The 16,233-nt window shown below is 55.0% G+C and overlaps 1 protein-coding gene across 2 annotated transcripts in view; it reads right to left on the minus strand.

The window, feature by feature from the left end:
* LOC123353432 (proto-oncogene vav-like) overlaps positions 1–16,233 on the minus strand; it is a 54,971-nt gene that overhangs the window by 7,451 nt on the left and 31,287 nt on the right. For both annotated transcript variants that reach the window (XM_044994506.1, XM_044994505.1), the window contains exons 7-20: positions 16,048–16,116; positions 15,047–15,150; positions 14,357–14,456; positions 12,285–12,380; positions 11,558–11,626; positions 8,751–8,837; positions 7,011–7,096; positions 5,129–5,261; positions 4,200–4,309; positions 3,378–3,479; positions 3,003–3,100; positions 2,201–2,223; positions 909–954; positions 24–160 (exon numbers count right to left, since the gene is read on the minus strand). In XM_044994506.1, coding sequence (XP_044850441.1) covers positions 24–160; positions 909–954; positions 2,201–2,223; positions 3,003–3,100; positions 3,378–3,479; positions 4,200–4,309; positions 5,129–5,261; positions 7,011–7,096; positions 8,751–8,837; positions 11,558–11,626; positions 12,285–12,380; positions 14,357–14,456; positions 15,047–15,150; positions 16,048–16,116 — 1,260 coding nt within the window. The remainder of the gene's footprint in view (positions 1–23; positions 161–908; positions 955–2,200; positions 2,224–3,002; positions 3,101–3,377; positions 3,480–4,199; positions 4,310–5,128; positions 5,262–7,010; positions 7,097–8,750; positions 8,838–11,557; positions 11,627–12,284; positions 12,381–14,356; positions 14,457–15,046; positions 15,151–16,047; positions 16,117–16,233) is intronic.

Below are 16,233 nucleotides of genomic sequence, written 5' to 3' on the forward strand. Positions count from 1 at the left end.
TGGATGGCTGCAGAGATACCTACCTCCCACCAGAGCTGCTCCACCTCGGCTTTGGTCAGCTCCACAATGTCCCCCATGCTGAGTCGCAGCGACGGGCCAAATGCCACGGGTGGCGGGGGCAGCCCGTAATACTCCTGGCAGACCTCCATTTTGGGCAGCCCTAAGGAAACAAGGGCATTGGCAAGGAACCGGTCACAGGGCAACCCGATGTATCTCCCTGCAGCCAACGCCTGCCACCCGGCAGCATCTGCGCCCAGTGCTCCTCCCACCCGCTACGTGGACACACGTGGACGGTCACATCTTCCTGGTGCGAGGGGGACAGAAAATCCTCCCTGTGTTCTACAGGGGGGATAGAGAGACAGCCCCAGGGCAGGCTCCATTTGCCCCTCCAGGACGGGGATTCTGCATGCAGGATGGTGTATGTTAAGGGCTTATTGTCTCCTGAACTCTCATCAACCCAGACCTCCCATGAGCCAGTGGGGCTTTCCTGCACGTGCCCTGAGTTTAAGCTGGAGCTCAGCATCCCAGCACAGATCAGGGGTCCCTCTAGTCCGGTGTCCAGCCTGTGGGAATGGTAGCTCAGTTACCACATGACTTCCTCTATGGGGCAGGCTCCCCAGCCGGACTGCATCACCCATGATGCACCACACTTCAGAGGGATGGGGTTAGAGCATTCCAGTCCCTCGTAGTACAGCAGAGCTAGCAGAACTTAAAGGGGGATCCTTTATTGTGGGGTTAGACCCAGAACAGACCCTCGGCTCTCTCCAGGCTGTAGTGCCTGGAGTCACCAATAGGGGTCTCCATCACACCTGGCCTAATCAGGACTGCTGATTACAAGAAAGGAAATTCCTTCCTGACTCCCCTGCCTGCCCTGAAGCATGAGAGTGGGTGCCTGCCACAGGACTTACCAAGGTCGTTCTTCTTTCTCTCCTGCGTGTGTCGGTTGGATTTATTCTGCAGAGGGAAGACAAGGAGCCTGGCTCAGATAAGGAGACTGTGTGGGATCTGTCTGCAGTTCAGCAGGCACAGACCCTGCTATACATCAGCGGGGGGTGTAGTATTATGAGCAGAACTGGAGTAAGAGGGTGGGGCTTGAGTGTGGTACTAGGGAAGGGCTCAGCAAGGCAAATATAACCCCCCATGTGGTAATTAATCCCCTTCTAATGGCAGTTGAGTCATAGACAGAGGCTGATAAGCCTGCTACTAGATCAGGTTTTAGACCCAGAGGTCCCAGGTTTGATCCCCCTTCCTGGTGACGGCCCTAGCAGCATAACATAAACTGGGACCAAGTTCCTTTGCATCCAAACTCTAGACCATCAGCATGTAAAGATCTCCCCTGTCCCATATTACTTATTGCTAATTAACCATGGGGCAGGGGTCTGTAATCTCCTGATGCTGCCATTTAGGCTGTGACTAAGGCTGATCCCCCAAATTTTCCATTTAGGGTTTTTTTCTGAGAAACACCGTTTTTCATGAAAAGTGTCAGCTTTCTGCAGAAAAATGTCCATTTTTCTTCAACCCCCCCACCCACGCCTGAAAATTTCAATATACTGCCCCAGTGCCTCATGGGAGTTGTAGCTCAGTGGCCTCGTGCCCCCATTTTCTTCTATGGGCCTGGCTCCCTGGCTGGATTATATCTCCCATGTGCTCTCTCCCATCAGCCACAAGGCCTGGCTTTTCACTCACTTATGCTGAAGCATCACTGGTGTAAAATAAGGCGCTAGTGAGCGAGAAATTAGGTGCAATGTCTGTCTGATAAACAGTATAAGGAGAGAGAGCCAGGCAGCGAATGAGCTGAGGTGAAGAGAACCTTGTTTAAAAGTCTCTGGTGCTTCAAGGGGCAGTATTGCCCAATGGCTAGAGCACTGGACTGGGAATCAAGAGACCTGCCTTCTATTTCCAACTCTGACTTGTGTGATCCTGGCCAAATCCCCTCCCCTCTCCATGCCTCAGTTTCCAAACATTCCTACTTTATTATTATTCTTATTTATTAGGTGTATTATGGTACGTGTAGGACCCCACCCTCCCAAGCCCAGGACTCCGTTGTGCTAGGCCCTGTACAGACACAGAACAAAAAGACAGACCCAGGCTCTTACTATGTGTTTTTGTCCCCACGGAGCCCAGGACAATAAAAGCCTCCACCCCCCGGATGAGAATGTTTTCTCCCTAAGAGATTTAAGGTTGTTCAGGGTTTGTTTACCTTTTTCAGCGTAGACCCATAATCTGGATTAAACAGAAAAGAGGGAAACCGATTACTCCATAGTTCTGTAATCGAACCCTAAGAGTTCTCAGACTAAATTAAAGCAGAATTGTATTTCTGTTTGAGGGTGACCAGTATGTGCCAGGAAGGCTGGGTTAGAAAACTCACCTCCTGTCCCACATGGTGCCTGTCTGTCACCCCACAGCCACTTGCAACTGCACCCTCCTCAGATGTATCCCAGAATCTTTTGTGCTGCCATGCCCCAGCTGCGTCCCAGAATCCCTTGCACCACTTTGTCCATGCTGCATCTCACAAGCCCTTGCAACACTTGACCCAAATGCATCCCAGAATCCCTTGCACCTCATGGCTTAAATGCATCCCACAATCCCTTGCACCATTTTGTGCTCCCTTACACGACTTTGTCCAGCAGCATGCCAGAATCCCTTGCACCTCATGGCCTTAGATGCATCTCAGAATTCCTTACACCACTTTGTCCCAACTGCATCCCACCATCCCATGCCCCAGCTGCGTCCCAGAATCCCTTGCACCACTTTGTCCATGCTGCATCCCACAATCCCTTGCAACACTTGAACCAGATGCATCCCAGAATGCATTGCACGTCATGGCCTAGATGCATCCCACAATCCCTTGCCCCCAACCCTTCAGATAAGGCCCCCTGGGAATCAGCTGATTAGTTTCCGGGTTGCTTTAAGGAGGGCTGGCTGCAGGCAGGCTCAGGTGGCAGGAACGGAATTGTACATCCCGCCAACGCTGCTGACTTGTGCTGGACGCAGACACGTACCTGAGCTCAACTTCCCGCAGGGGGATACCCGGCCCAGACACTCCTTGTGAGCCGGGGCTTTGCATCGGCTGCAGCGATAGCCCTGGTAGAACGTGCCCCTATTCACATGGCCAAAAGAGAGAACATCTGTGTGTTAGAGTCGCCATGGTAAATCGGGGCTTGAAGTCATCCCCCCCACCCTTCTGCCCTGCTCTCTTAACCCCTACTTCCCCATGCCCCATCCCCAGCTCAGCCCTGCCCCACAAATTAACCCTGAATACGGGATCGGCCAAACTCAGGAGATGCCTTAGCCGGGAGCAATAGTGCAGACCAGCAGCTGGTGTGGGGGATGCACATGTCCCAGGCGGGTTGCACTAGGATCCGGGCAGTTCCTACCTGAGCAGCATCTGGCAGGATTTGCAGGACGCATTCTCCTCGAAGGAGTGCATGTGGAAGTCGTGGCCATTGGACGTGGCGTTTTCGGGGTAGATATTGGAGCTACAGGGATCAGGGGAGAGAGACAGACCAAGTTATGCATATTATATTATCGTTATTATTATTATTTATTAGGTATATTACGGTAGCACCTAGGCGTCCCAGTCACTGGCCAGCTCCCCTTTGTGCTAAGCACTGAATATTATGGTAGTACCCAGGAGCACTTTGTCCCTTAGTTCTGATGGAGCCGGCGCGTTAAAAATAGCAGCGTAGCCGAGGTGGTGTGAGGAGCAGGAGGAGCTGGCCACCCTGAGGACGTGCCTATGGGCGTGGACGGGATCGTACTCAGGGCAGCTAGTGAAAGTCCCTCCTGCCATTCACACCCCCACGGCTACACTCCCATTTTTAGTGCATGGCTTGAACAGACCTAGAACAGGTACGTCTGCCCGGGCTGGACATTAGAGCTGCAGCTCAGAATGTAGATTTACCCTATGTGTCTGTGCAGCGCCTGGCACAGCACGGCCCTGATCTCAGCTGGGACAGAGACCGTCTCTCGCTGTGTGTCTGTACAGCGCCTGCACAATGGGACCCTGATCCTCATCAGAACCTGGGGCCACTGCCACTTTACCACTAATAATCTAGCAAGCAATAACCCACCGAGGAGAGCGGGGGCAGGACGCGGCAGAGAAGTTTCAGAGAAGGGCTGGGACAGATTTTTGACGCCGAATCTGCAGAGAATCATGGGCAGGGATGGGAGTGAGGGTTGGGGGGGGGGGAACGTACATGGACATTTCAAACTGCTCCATCCACTTCTTCTTCAGTTCTCGTGTCTTGAAGAAGAGTTCGTAGCCCTGGGTCCCGTAACTACAGATCAGGTGGAACATGTAAGTCCACTGGAAAAGACAAGCACACAGATATTTAACAGTCCCCCTGGAACTCATGGGGCAGAGGTCCCACCTTCCCAGTAACTGCATATCAGACAAGGGGACTCAAAGAGAAACGTGAAACCACACCCCACCCCACCCCAGCAGCAGCACACAGGGGCAGTGTGGACTCGAAATGAGAGCAAGGGAGTGGGGAGTCAGGATGCCTGGGGTCTATTCCCAGCCTTGGGAGGGGAACGAAGTCTAGTAATTACAGCTAGGGAAGCAGGAGTCGGACTACCAGGGTTCTACTCCCAGCTTTTGGAAGGAGCGTCGACCAGTAGTTAAAGCAGGGTGTGCATGGAAGCCAGGACTCCTGGGTTCTATTCCTGGCTGTTGGGAAGAGTGTGTCCCGTAGTCAAAGCAGGGGGACTGGCAGCCAGGACTCCTGGGTTCTATTCCTGGCTGTTGGGAGGAATGTGCCCAAGGTTAGAGCAGAGGGACTAGGAGTGGGAGTTATTTTGCTGACTCTCCCTAGCAGCCAGAACTGGCAGGTCTCATTAGCTCCAACCCAGGAGCAGAAAAGGGCTGAGCCGGGGGGAAGAGGAGCTAGTGCAGGGGCAGATACTGGGCTCAGCCAAGCTAAGGAGACGCCTTAGGCCAATGTTTGGGTGGAAATGGTGCAGACTCTGTATGTGTGTGGTCACTGCCCCCGACTGGGGGGAAATACCTGTTCTGTGTACGTGTGGGTCTGGCTGTGTGTCGATGTGCAGAAGGGAGTGCACACATGTTGTGTTAGCAGGGTGGGAGAGGCTCCGGCTCTCACACACCCCGCCCCCACAGCGTTACCTTCTTATTGTCCTTTTCTCCCAAGGAGTCGTCCCGGATCTGGTAAGTGTGGAGGTCGATGAAATCCCTCATCTCGTAGGAGTCCCCTTTCCGCTTGCAAATGAGCAGGGCTTGGTCCAGGAGGAAGGCGTACCTGCAAGGAACAGGCCCCGACACGGAGAGGGATGAAGACGGAACCCGCGACAGATGAGCCACAGACGAGCCGTGGGCAGAGGGCGGGAGGAACGCACATCCAGCCTATATGAGCCCCAAGACTTTAGCCCTGCTCTGGATGCAGTGGGAGGCCGTACACTTAATCCAGGTCTACATGCATCAACGAAGTCGACCCAGCTACGTCACTCAGGGGTGTGAAACATCCACACCCCTGAGCGAGGAAGTTAAGCTGATCTAAACCCCAGTGCAGACGGTGCTAGGCTGACGGGACAATTCTTCCATCAACCTAGCTACTGCCTCTCAGGGAAGTGGATTAGCTACGGGATAGGAGAACCCCTCCGGTGAGAGTCTGCACTGAAACACTGATCTCTAAGGGCCAGGCCCCTGGGACACGTTCTCCATCCTTTGCTATTCTCTGGACCTCAGGATGACACTACTAAGGACCGTATCTGCTCTAGATTCCCCCAGCCACCCCAGAGCTTGTTCTTGAAATAGGCAGAAGGGAGGCGGTTCAAGACCGCAAATTATTTTTATTTTGTTTTATTTGCAGGAAATTTCCTCCCCCCCCCAAAAAAAAATCAATTTGGGGTTTATCAAAATTTCCCTGCCTCCCCGCCCAAAAAAAAATGTGGACCAAAAACCCAACCAACCCAAACCTGGTTTTTTCAGTTTAAATTGTCGATACAAATTATTTCTGAAAAATATTCATTTGTATAGGAATCATTATGTCCAGCCAGGGCATTTCCACACCACCGCGTTCGTTTTCAGTGAAAAGCTTTTTTTGTTGTTGTTGTTGAAATGGAAAAGAATCCAACCAACCCCGCCAATAACACACGACAGGACACATTATACCTTGAAAACGCTGGTGCTAACACCCCAGTTCAGGACACCACTTAAACACGTGCCTAAGTGCCCTTCCTGAATAGGGGTGGGGTCCTGAACGGAGGCCGGAAGCATGTGCTGACCGCTAAGCAGTCGCTGTGACTTAAAGCTCAGCATGTGCTTAAATGGGTTGCTGAATGGGGGCCCAGAGCTCTAGCATCTTGTGCGCTGGAGCCCCGGGTTGGTTCTGTCGGTGGCAGAGACAGCTGCCATGGGCCCCGGCCCGGGAACCGCTGTCCCAGACACTTGTTATGTGATCAGATGCATCATGGTCCCTTCTGGTGAAAGTCAGCAGCCTAAGAGCAATGGGATTAGCCCTGGCGTTGGCCCCATGGCCCAAGGAGGTAAGAGAGTTTGTAAACTACTTGTACGACCTTAAATCAGGATGGCAAAACTTCCATCGCCTAGGGCAGGTGTCCCCGACGCGGTGCCGCCAGGGCGTCTAAGTGCGCCCGCGTACTGGCCGGCGGACGAGCATCCGCCGAAATGCCGCCAACAAGCTGCGTCATCCAGAGGCGTCGCCGCCGAAATGCTGCCGATTTTCTATTGACATTGCCGCTTGTCGGCGGAATTTCGGCGGATGCTCGTCCGCCGCCACAATCGTCCGTGGCTCGTCGTCTGGTGACTGCCAGATGAAAAAGGTTGGAGACCACTGACCTAGGGGGGTTATTGATCATATCTGTATTGCATGGGGAAGCCCTCCAGTGTCGATTCAGCCCCCATTCCCAGCTAAGTGACGTGCCCAAGATCACCCAGCAGGCCAGTGATAGTAGAACCCAGGTCTCCTGAGTCCCAGTCCAGTGCTGCCACTCAAAGCCACGCAGCTCAGCTCTCTGCCTGCGCTCACCTGTCCATCTTGGAGCGTTTCTCAGAGCTGATGACCTTTAGCTCCCCGTCAATCTTCGGCCTCCCGTACTGAGCCAGGGACTGTGACTAAGAGGAGAAGGGGGACAGAAAACCAAACCCTCTTACAGGAATTCAGTCTGAGATGTATGGAAGCAGCAAGCTGAAGAGATGCCATATACCTCCCTAGCGGCTGGCCCAAAGACGGTAAGAGTCTATGACTGCTACTGGATGATGGAGTGACTCTTATTGCTAAAGAGGGAAAACCTCTGTGCTGGGACCTGGGTTCACTCCATGGGAGGCCATATTAGATATTAGGCTGCACAAGTTTCCTGGAGCTGAACAAAGGGTGGTAGCAATAATGCTGGCACCGTCTGCTCTAGAAATACCACAGCGACCAGTAGGAGCGGGGAAAGGGAACTGGTCTAGACAGAGGCAGCTCTAACAACGGCCAGGAAGCTGTTGAGTGTGTATAAAACCAGGGCCGGCTCCAGCGTTTTTGCCGCCCCAACCAGCGGGGGGAAAAAAAAATTAGCCACGATCGGCGGCAGCTCTACTGCCGCCGCTTCGTTCTTCGGCGGCAATTCGGCGGCACGTCCTTCCCTCTGAGAGGGACTGAGGGACCCGCCGCTGAATTGCCGCCAAAGAGCCGGACGTGACGCCCCTCTCCGTTGGCCACCCCAAGCACCTGTTTGCTGCGCTGGTGCCTGGAGCCAGTCCTGTATAACACACACTCAGGTTTGTGTTGTATATACACCTCTACCCCGATATAACGCTGTCCTCGGGAGCCAAAAATTTTTTACTGCGTTATAGGTGAAACCGCGTTATACCGAACTTGCTTTGATCCGCCAGAGCACGCAGCTCCCCACCCCCCACCCCCCGGAGCACTGCTTTACCACGTTATATCTGAATTCGTGTTATATCGGGGTAGAGATGTACATATTCCAGGGAAAAGGAAAAAAGTGATACAGTCGGCTGGGAAAAAATAATTTCAAAAAATAATTTCACTCGTTTGATATAATTAGTTCATTAAAGAGAACGCACAAATGAAAAGAAATGAACAAAAAAATGAAAGGAAAAGAGTAAAACAGAAAAAGAATGAAAGAACAAATAAAAAGAATGAAAGAGGAAAAACGAACGAATGAATGAAAGAACCAACCCACAACGGGTGAATGAATGAAAAAAAAAGAACAAATAAATAAAAGAAAATGAATTAAAGAACAAAAAAAGAAAAAGAGGAGGAATGATTGAAGGAACAAACAAATAAAGGAGTGAACAAAAGGATGAGAGAGGAGAAATGAACGAACAAGTAAAGGAATGAATAAATACAGGCGTGAACAAACGCAAGATTGAAAGAGGAAGAATGAACGAATAAAGGCAAGGCTTTGGAGCTGTGCTCCGGCTCCGCTCCAGCTCCAGGCAAAACCTGCAGCTCCACCGCTCGGGAGCTGCTCTGCGCTCCAGCTCTGGGCTCCGCTCCAAAGCCCTGAATAAAGGAATGAATGAAAGAGGAAGAATGAACAAATAAAGGAACAAATGGATAAAGGAGCGAACGTGAACCATGGTGGAGGAAGAATGAATGAATTAATGAATGCAGGAAGAAATAAATGGAGGAATAAACAAATGAAAGTGGAAAAATGAACGAAGGAATGAAGGAAGGAATAAACAGACAAGGACAAAGGGAAAAAGAAAGGAAGAGACCGACGGAAGCAGCAAAGGCAGTAGCTGTGGCCCAGGGACTCACCAGTTTCTCTATGGAGAGCTGGAAGTTGGTGATCTGTTTCAGGGTCTCATTGTCTCTCTTGATCTCGTTCACACACTGTGCCAGGTCCTAAGGGATGGAGGGTGGGGGGACACAATGAGCCCTTGGTCAGAACCAGCTGTGCCTGGGGGTGTGATCATGGCTGGGTTTTCCCTTCAGGGGCATTCTCTGCTGGGGGCACGGCCATCTGATGTCTGCCCATTAAAAAGGGGGCTTTCCTTGGGGCAGAGTGACCTCCCTTGCTGGCAAAGGGGGCGGCAGACCCCCTCCATTACTGCTCTGCCCCACCGCCACCCAATGGGGTGTACTGAATAGCCCCAGTGCAGCATCCCAGTAGCACCCCTCTCGACTGCCCTCTCCAGCCCCAGCTTCCCCACCCCACAAGCCCCCCAACTCCGCAGCCCCCAGCCCACAAACTCCCCACCACTCCCCTCAGCACCAGCCTCCCCACCCGACAAGACCCCAACCTTTCAGCACCAGCACTAGCTCCTCCACTCCCCAGCTCACCGCGCCAAAAGCAACATATATTTGTTACATTATATTTATTCTAGTGTATTTATTTAGGCTTAGCAGATTTTTTTTGAATTTTAACTGAGACTATCAAAGTTTATTTAATGTTTGTAGCTTTACATTTTCACCGTTGCACGAACTTCTGGGTTTTAAGCATTTTTTTCCCTATTTTTATTGGTTTAAATGTTCACACTTAGGGATAATTATGAGGTGCTCAGACAAGGAGGTACTGACAGCGGATTCAAAACCTGTGAACATCACCCGTCGCATACACAAAGTAAATACCCTCCAATCAACAAATCAGCCCTGTTTTCACTAGCCATTCGCTAGTCCAGTGGTTCTCAACCGGGGGTCCGCAGCCCCCTGGGGGTCCACAAGCCCTTTCAGCAGCAAAGAGTCCTGTGGCACCTTATAGACTAACAGATGTTTTGCAGCATGAGCTTTCGTGGGTGAATACCCACTTCTTCAGATGCAAGAATCTTGCATCTGAAGAAGTGGGTATTCACCCACGAAAGCTCATGCTGCAAAACATCTGTTAGTCTATAAGGTGCCACAGGACTCTTTGCTGCTTCTACAGAACCAGACTAACACGGCTACCCCTCTGATACTAAGCCCTTTCAGGGCGGCCGCAGAGCCCCGCCACTGAAACCCAGTGCCCCAAGCCCCAGCGGCCCCCGTGGGGCTGAAGCATTGAGGGGACGCAAGGGTGTTGCCTCCCAAACTGCAGTACCTTACCCAGAGTGGGGTAATCCTGGGGGCAGCTTCACCCCTCTCCCTCAGCCCCCCTCAGGCCCCACCCTCTGGCCAGATGCTGGGCAGGAAGGCAGAGCCAGGCAGCGCGGGGCAGCTGCTCCTCTGGCTGGTGGTGCCATGGAGGGGGCAGCTGTGGCATTCTCCCATCCGCCCCTGGCGCTTGGGGTTGCATCTGCCCTCAGCTCCCAGCCCCCTTTGACTAATCACGCAGCCGGTCAGAGCTGCCCAGGCAAAGCCCTCGGGGAGCAGCCGCCGGCTCCAGCCCCAGACAGGTGGGTGACCTGATGAGGTGAGTCGGGGCAGGGGCTCCCTCCCTGGACCCCGCTGTGCAGAGCTGGCCCGAGCCCTGCCAGCCCTTGTCCCCCCACCATAGAAGTCAAACTACCCCTATCCCTGGAGGCCCCCCTGCCCCCGGCTGGGCCCCGGAGTTTTTCTAGCATGTTGGGGGGTGGGGCTCAGAAAAAGAAAGGTTGAGCACCGCTGCGCTAGTCCACTTGTCTAAGTCACTGGATTTTGACTCTAATCAGGTCTCACCCCCCCAAGCCCTGCCCTCACTTCCCCTTTTCCCCAAGTCCCCACCACGCATCTTCCCCAGAGCCCCCGCTTCCGTATCGCCCAAATGACCCTGCCCCCGCTCGCTCCCCTCCGCCCCCTCCCATCACTTGCCCTAACGGCCAGTGAAAAGTGGGGGGGGCCACAACCCCCTGGTCCCACCTGTTCCGGTGCCCCTGTATTAATTATTATATTATAGTGTGTCTACACTTAAACATTTTCTGACGTAACTATTCCAGAATAAACCCGCTTCCAAAGGGCATTAAGCTAAATTGGAAAAGGCATTTGTCTTCCAGAATAAGAGTGTCCACACTGGGACTTATACAAAAAGAACAATTCTGGAATAGTGAAATTATTATTAATAACTATTACACTTGTTATTAATTATTTATTATTATATTTTGTAATTATTCCAGAAGAGGTATTTATAATTATTACTATAATGTCATTTATTTAATAATTATTCCAGAGCAGCTACTTATAATTATTATTTTCATTACTATGGTTATTTTATTGTTATAATTATTCTGGGATAGATTTTATTATTATTACTCATTTTCAAATAATGATCCTAGACTAGCTACTTGGCTTTGTTATTAGGTAATTATTCCAGAATAGCTATTTCGGTCCATTTCCACGTCTCCACAATCCCTCGAGTCATTGAGATGTTTCGGAATCAACATTTTTCAGAATTTCCATTCTGAGGAAAATTTCAGCCTCAGGATGATGGTCCCCGTCCCCCTCCCCCTCACTCACAATGTCAGAATTTCCCCGGGGGAGGAAAGTCCCTCTTCCACCCAGCCTTAAACTTTCCTACCCTCACCTCCTAAGCATAAGTCCCTTTGATGCACACAACCACCCGCCAGGCCCGGGAGCGTTTTGCACCAGCCCAAGTCTGGCAACCAAAACATTGAGAAACCCTCATGACTGTCCCAAAAGTTGACAGCACCCGGGAGACGCAGAGCCGGCCTCACCCGCATGGCATCCAGCGCCAGCCGCAAGTTCTCCTTTTCTGACGGCTCCACCGTATGTTTCACCAGCTCCTGGAGAGAGGAAAGAAACCGGGATGCATTTGACCAACTCAAAGGCATTTCTGGCTCCTCCAGCAGAGGGTGCCAGGGTTCCCCAGCTCCCCAGAGCGAAGCATCATGGGGCAGAGCCAGGAGCCCATATAGTGCTGGGTGCTGTACGTTATTTATTAGGTATATTACGGTAGCACCTAGGTGCTCCAGTTATGGCCCAGGACATACGTCCTGTACAAACAAAGAGAACATAAAGACGGCTCCTGCCCCGAAGAGCAGACTTTCTAGTCTGAAGCTGACCCCAGGCTTCGATGGAAGAGCTGGCCAGTCCCAGCTGGTACTGAGGGGGATTATATCATGCCGAACACCTACAGGTTTTGTTTTTTTCCGATGGTGGTCATTGTTCTGCCTATTTTATAGAAGGAAACTGAGGCACAGAGAGGGGAAAGGACTTGCCCATGGTCACACAGCAGGCCAATGGCACAGCCAGGAAGAGAACCCAGGAGTCTTGAGCCCCAGCCTACCCCCTCCTTTAGCCCACAAGACCCCACTCCCCTCCCTGAGCTGAAAATAGAACCCAGGTGTCCTGACTCCCAATCCATGACCCTTCTGCATAGACCACCCCCCATTGACCAGGGTCCTTCGTGCCCACACCCAGCTTACAGCCGAGGGGCCGTACCTGCAGGAGCAGATGGTATTTCAGCACCCGTTGCATGGGCACCATCAGCAGGTCACGCAGGGTGAAGCGCCCATTGTTGGCTCGCTGGGAGCATTCCTACACAACAGGATTGCAGGACAGGACAGCGTTGGCAGGGGGAGATGCTCAGTGTGCTGAGGGCCAGGCCAGAAGGACCCACAAAGACTAGGGCCAGTCCTATGTGATGGGACCCTCATAGGGCCCCAGCTAGCTCCTGCATGAGCCAGGACTCTGGAACCCATCCACCCCGTGACCCCACAGAACCTCCTGCCGCGCCCTCTGAGCCCCTTGACCCTGCACCTCCTGCCACGCCCTCTGAGCCCCCCGACCCCGCGCCTGCTGCCGTGCCCTCTGAGCCCCCCGACCCCGCGCCTGCTGCCGTGCCCTCTGAGCCCTCCGACCCCGCGCCTGCTGCCGCGCCCTCTGAGCCCCCGAACCCGCGCCTGCTGCCGTGCCCTCTGAGCCCCCCGATCCCGCACCTGCTGCCGCGCCCTCTGAGCCCCCGACCCTGCACCTCCTGCTGTGCCCTCTGAGCCCCCCGACCCCGCGCCTGCTGCCGTGCCCTCTGAGCCCCCCGACCCCGCGCCTGCTGCCGTGCCCTCTGAGCCCCCCGACCCCGCGCCTGCTGCCGTGCCCTCTGAGCCCCCGACCCCGCGCCTGCTGCCGCGCCCTCTGAGCTCCCGACCCTGCACCTCCTGCCGTGCCCTCTGAGCCCCCCGACCCCGCGCCTGCTGCCGTGCCCTCTGAGCCCCCCGACCCCGCGCCTGCTGCCGCGCCCTCTGAGCCCCCCGACCCCGCGCCTGCTGCCGCGCCCCCGGAGCCCCCGAACCCGCGCCTGCTGCCGTGCCCTCTGAGCCCCCCGATCCCGCACCTGCTGCCGCGCCCTCTGAGCCCCCGACCCTGCACCTGCTGCCGCGCCCTCTGCGCCCCCGACCCTGCACCTCCTGCTGTGCCCTCCGCTGCCCCCGACCCCGCGCCTGCTGCCGTGCCCTCTGAGCCCCCCGACCCGGCGCCTGCTGCCATGCCCTCTGAGCCCTCCGACCCCGCACCTGCTGCCGCGCCCTCTGAGCCCCCGACCCTGCACCTCCTGCTGTGCCCTCTGAGCCCCCCGACCCCGCGCCTGCTGCCGTGCCCTCTGAGCCCCCCAACCCTGCACCTGCTGCCGTGCCCTCTGAGCCCCCCAACCCTGCACCTGCTGCCGTGCCCTCTGAGCCCCCCAACCCTGCACCTGCTGCCGCGCCCTCTGAGCCCCCCAGCCCTGCACCTCCTGCCGCGCCCTCTGCGCCCCCCGACCCCGCGCCTGCTGCCGTGCCCTCTGAGCCCCCCTACCCTGCACCTCCTGCCGTGCCCTCTGAGCCCCCCAGCCCTGCACCTCCTGCCGTGCCCTCTGAGCCCCCTGAACCCACGGAACCTCCTGCCGTGCCCTCTGAGCCCCCCGACCCTGCACCTGCTGCCGCGCCCTCTGAGCCTCTCGACCCTGCACCTCCTGCCATGCCCTCTGAGCCCCCCGACCCTGCACCTCCTGCCATGCCGTCTGAGCCCCTCGACCCTGCACCTCCTGCTGTGCCCTCTGAGCCCCCCGACCCTGCACCTGCTGCCGTGCCCTCTGAGCCCCGCGACCCTGCACCTCCTGCCGTGCCCTCTGAGCCCCTCGACCCTGCACCTCCTGCCGTGCCCTCTGAGCCCCCCGACCCTGCACCTCCTGCCGCGCCCTCTGCGCCCCCGACCCTGCACCTCCTGCTGTGCCCTCTGAGCCCCCCGACCGTGCACCTGCTGCCGCGCCCTCTGAGCCCCCTGGCCCTGCACCTCCTGCTGCGCCCTCTGCACCCCCGACCCTGCACCTCCTGCTGTGCCCTCTGAACCCCCTGACCCCATAACACCTCCCGCCAGACCTCCGAACCCCCCTGACCCTGGCACATCTGTCATGTCCTCTGATATCCCCAGCCTATTCCAGCTTCGGGGGTTCCCGTTAGCACGGAGGGACGTGGAGGGTGAGGCTATAGTTAGAGGATGGATGGGGAGTGGCTAGGATGATACAGAACCATGGCCCTGACCTCCAGCTTCATCCTCACGTCCATGCTGGCACCAGCCACTTGGTCCAGACACCGGCTGGCGGCTTCCACTTGACTGCAGTATCTGCCATAGAGCAGGAACCTGGGAGGGCAAAGGGGAGTATGGCCGTGAGCCGGGGGAGGGGAGAGAGAGCTGGAATGTGGCCCTGGCCAAGTCTGGAAAGAAGCCTTCACTTGTCTTCTTCCTGTCTCCACCCACAGCCAAGGGGAAGGAGAAAGAAAGAAAGAAAGAAAGAAAGAAAGAAAGGTGGGAACTCGGGAAGGAGGTGCTGGGAGCCCCGTATCCTGGGAACGGAGAGTGGGGGACACAGGGACCAGCTGTGCCCTGACTCCCTGGTCCCACCTCTGCTCTCCGAGTGCAAAGAGAGCTCCCACGAGGTGGTCTTAGCTTTCTTGCTCAGCAAGGGGAACCATGGGGGCAGGGAATACAGAAGTGGGGAGGGGGCGGTGGTGAGAAGGGGGCATCTCCACGGATTCTTCTAGACACTGAGCTCTCGGGGCAGGAAGGAGAAAGGGGAACCGACCCTCGCCCCAACAAGACGGTCTGGCTCAAGGGGGAGGCAGAAGAACATGTGGCTTCAGAGCATGCCCAAGTGACCCCACTAGGGGAAGCTCCTCCACCCCTCCCCAGGGGTTCTTCTCCCCACCCTCACCTTTCCGGACAAGCCTCACCTTTCCTTGTACTTGATAAAGACCTGGTAGAGGTTCTGGGCATTGCTGAAGGACAGGATGTTCTTCAGGTCATCCAAGAAGAATCGATGCACCTTCACGAGGTCCTAGGAGCGTGTTGGGGGGGAGGTGGGGGGAAATCAGCTCAGAGCAACTCAACCTGCCACAACTAGCTCAGTCACCAGCTATGGGCTGTACAGAAACATCACGTGCACCACAAGTCCCATGCTGGAGTCCCAGGGGAGGCGGACTTAGATCTAGACCCCAGGATTAGACTGTGGAACCGCCCGGGACATGTGCTTCCTGGGCTAACACCTGATGTGAAATTTGCCCAGTCACCACTTATGGAGCAGGAACCCATTGTACTGGGTGCTGTACACTCTGTACAGAACAAAAATATCAGTGGGGCCAGATCGCCAGCGAGTGCGGCCCCACTGGAGTCAATGGGCCAGACTCTTCAGCTGGTGTTAATAGGATTCCCCTTGTTCTAACAACCAGGTCTCACTCCTATCCAGAAATAGAACCCAGGAGTCCTGACTAACAATCCCTCTTGATCTAACCCCTAGACCAGACTCCTTCCTAGAGCCAGGAATAGAACCCAGGAGTTCTGACTACTAAGCTAGCTCATCCTAACCAGCAGGCCACACTCCCCTACCAGAGCCTTTCAGTTCTAGGAACCTACCCATGACCTACTGCAGGAGATAGGGTGACATTCATAACTACCCCTGCATGGATTGCCAGTGAAATTTGGATCCAGGGCCTTCAGCACAGGCTGCTGCCTTTTGAGATAAAGGAGCAACTCTATCCGCTGCTAGCAGTAGCAGGTTGTTATCCACTTTGTGGAACAGCCACTGGAATGGGGGGATATGTAGCACACACTGAACTTCTGAGTCACACAGTCCCCGAAACAGGGAAGGTGCATTAATGGGTGGTATTTAGCCTGGGTTTCCAGGCCGGAACTTAGTTCAAGTCAGGAGAGGTATATGAAGAAGAGAGCAACTTACCTCGATGTTGATGAAAATGTTCTCCATGTCCTCGGGCTTTAGAAATCTCTGCAAGGGCTTCATAAAGTGCTACAAACACACAACGGGGAGTCGTCACGCAGGGCAGACCTGTCTGAATCCCACGGCTCAGGGGCCGGATTCCACAGACAAACCCTGGCTGGACTTTCATGGAACAGACCTGGGCGG

The sequence above is a fragment of the Mauremys mutica genome, chromosome 20 (assembly GCF_020497125.1).
Source record: "Mauremys mutica isolate MM-2020 ecotype Southern chromosome 20, ASM2049712v1, whole genome shotgun sequence".
NCBI lineage: Eukaryota > Metazoa > Chordata > Testudines > Geoemydidae > Mauremys > Mauremys mutica.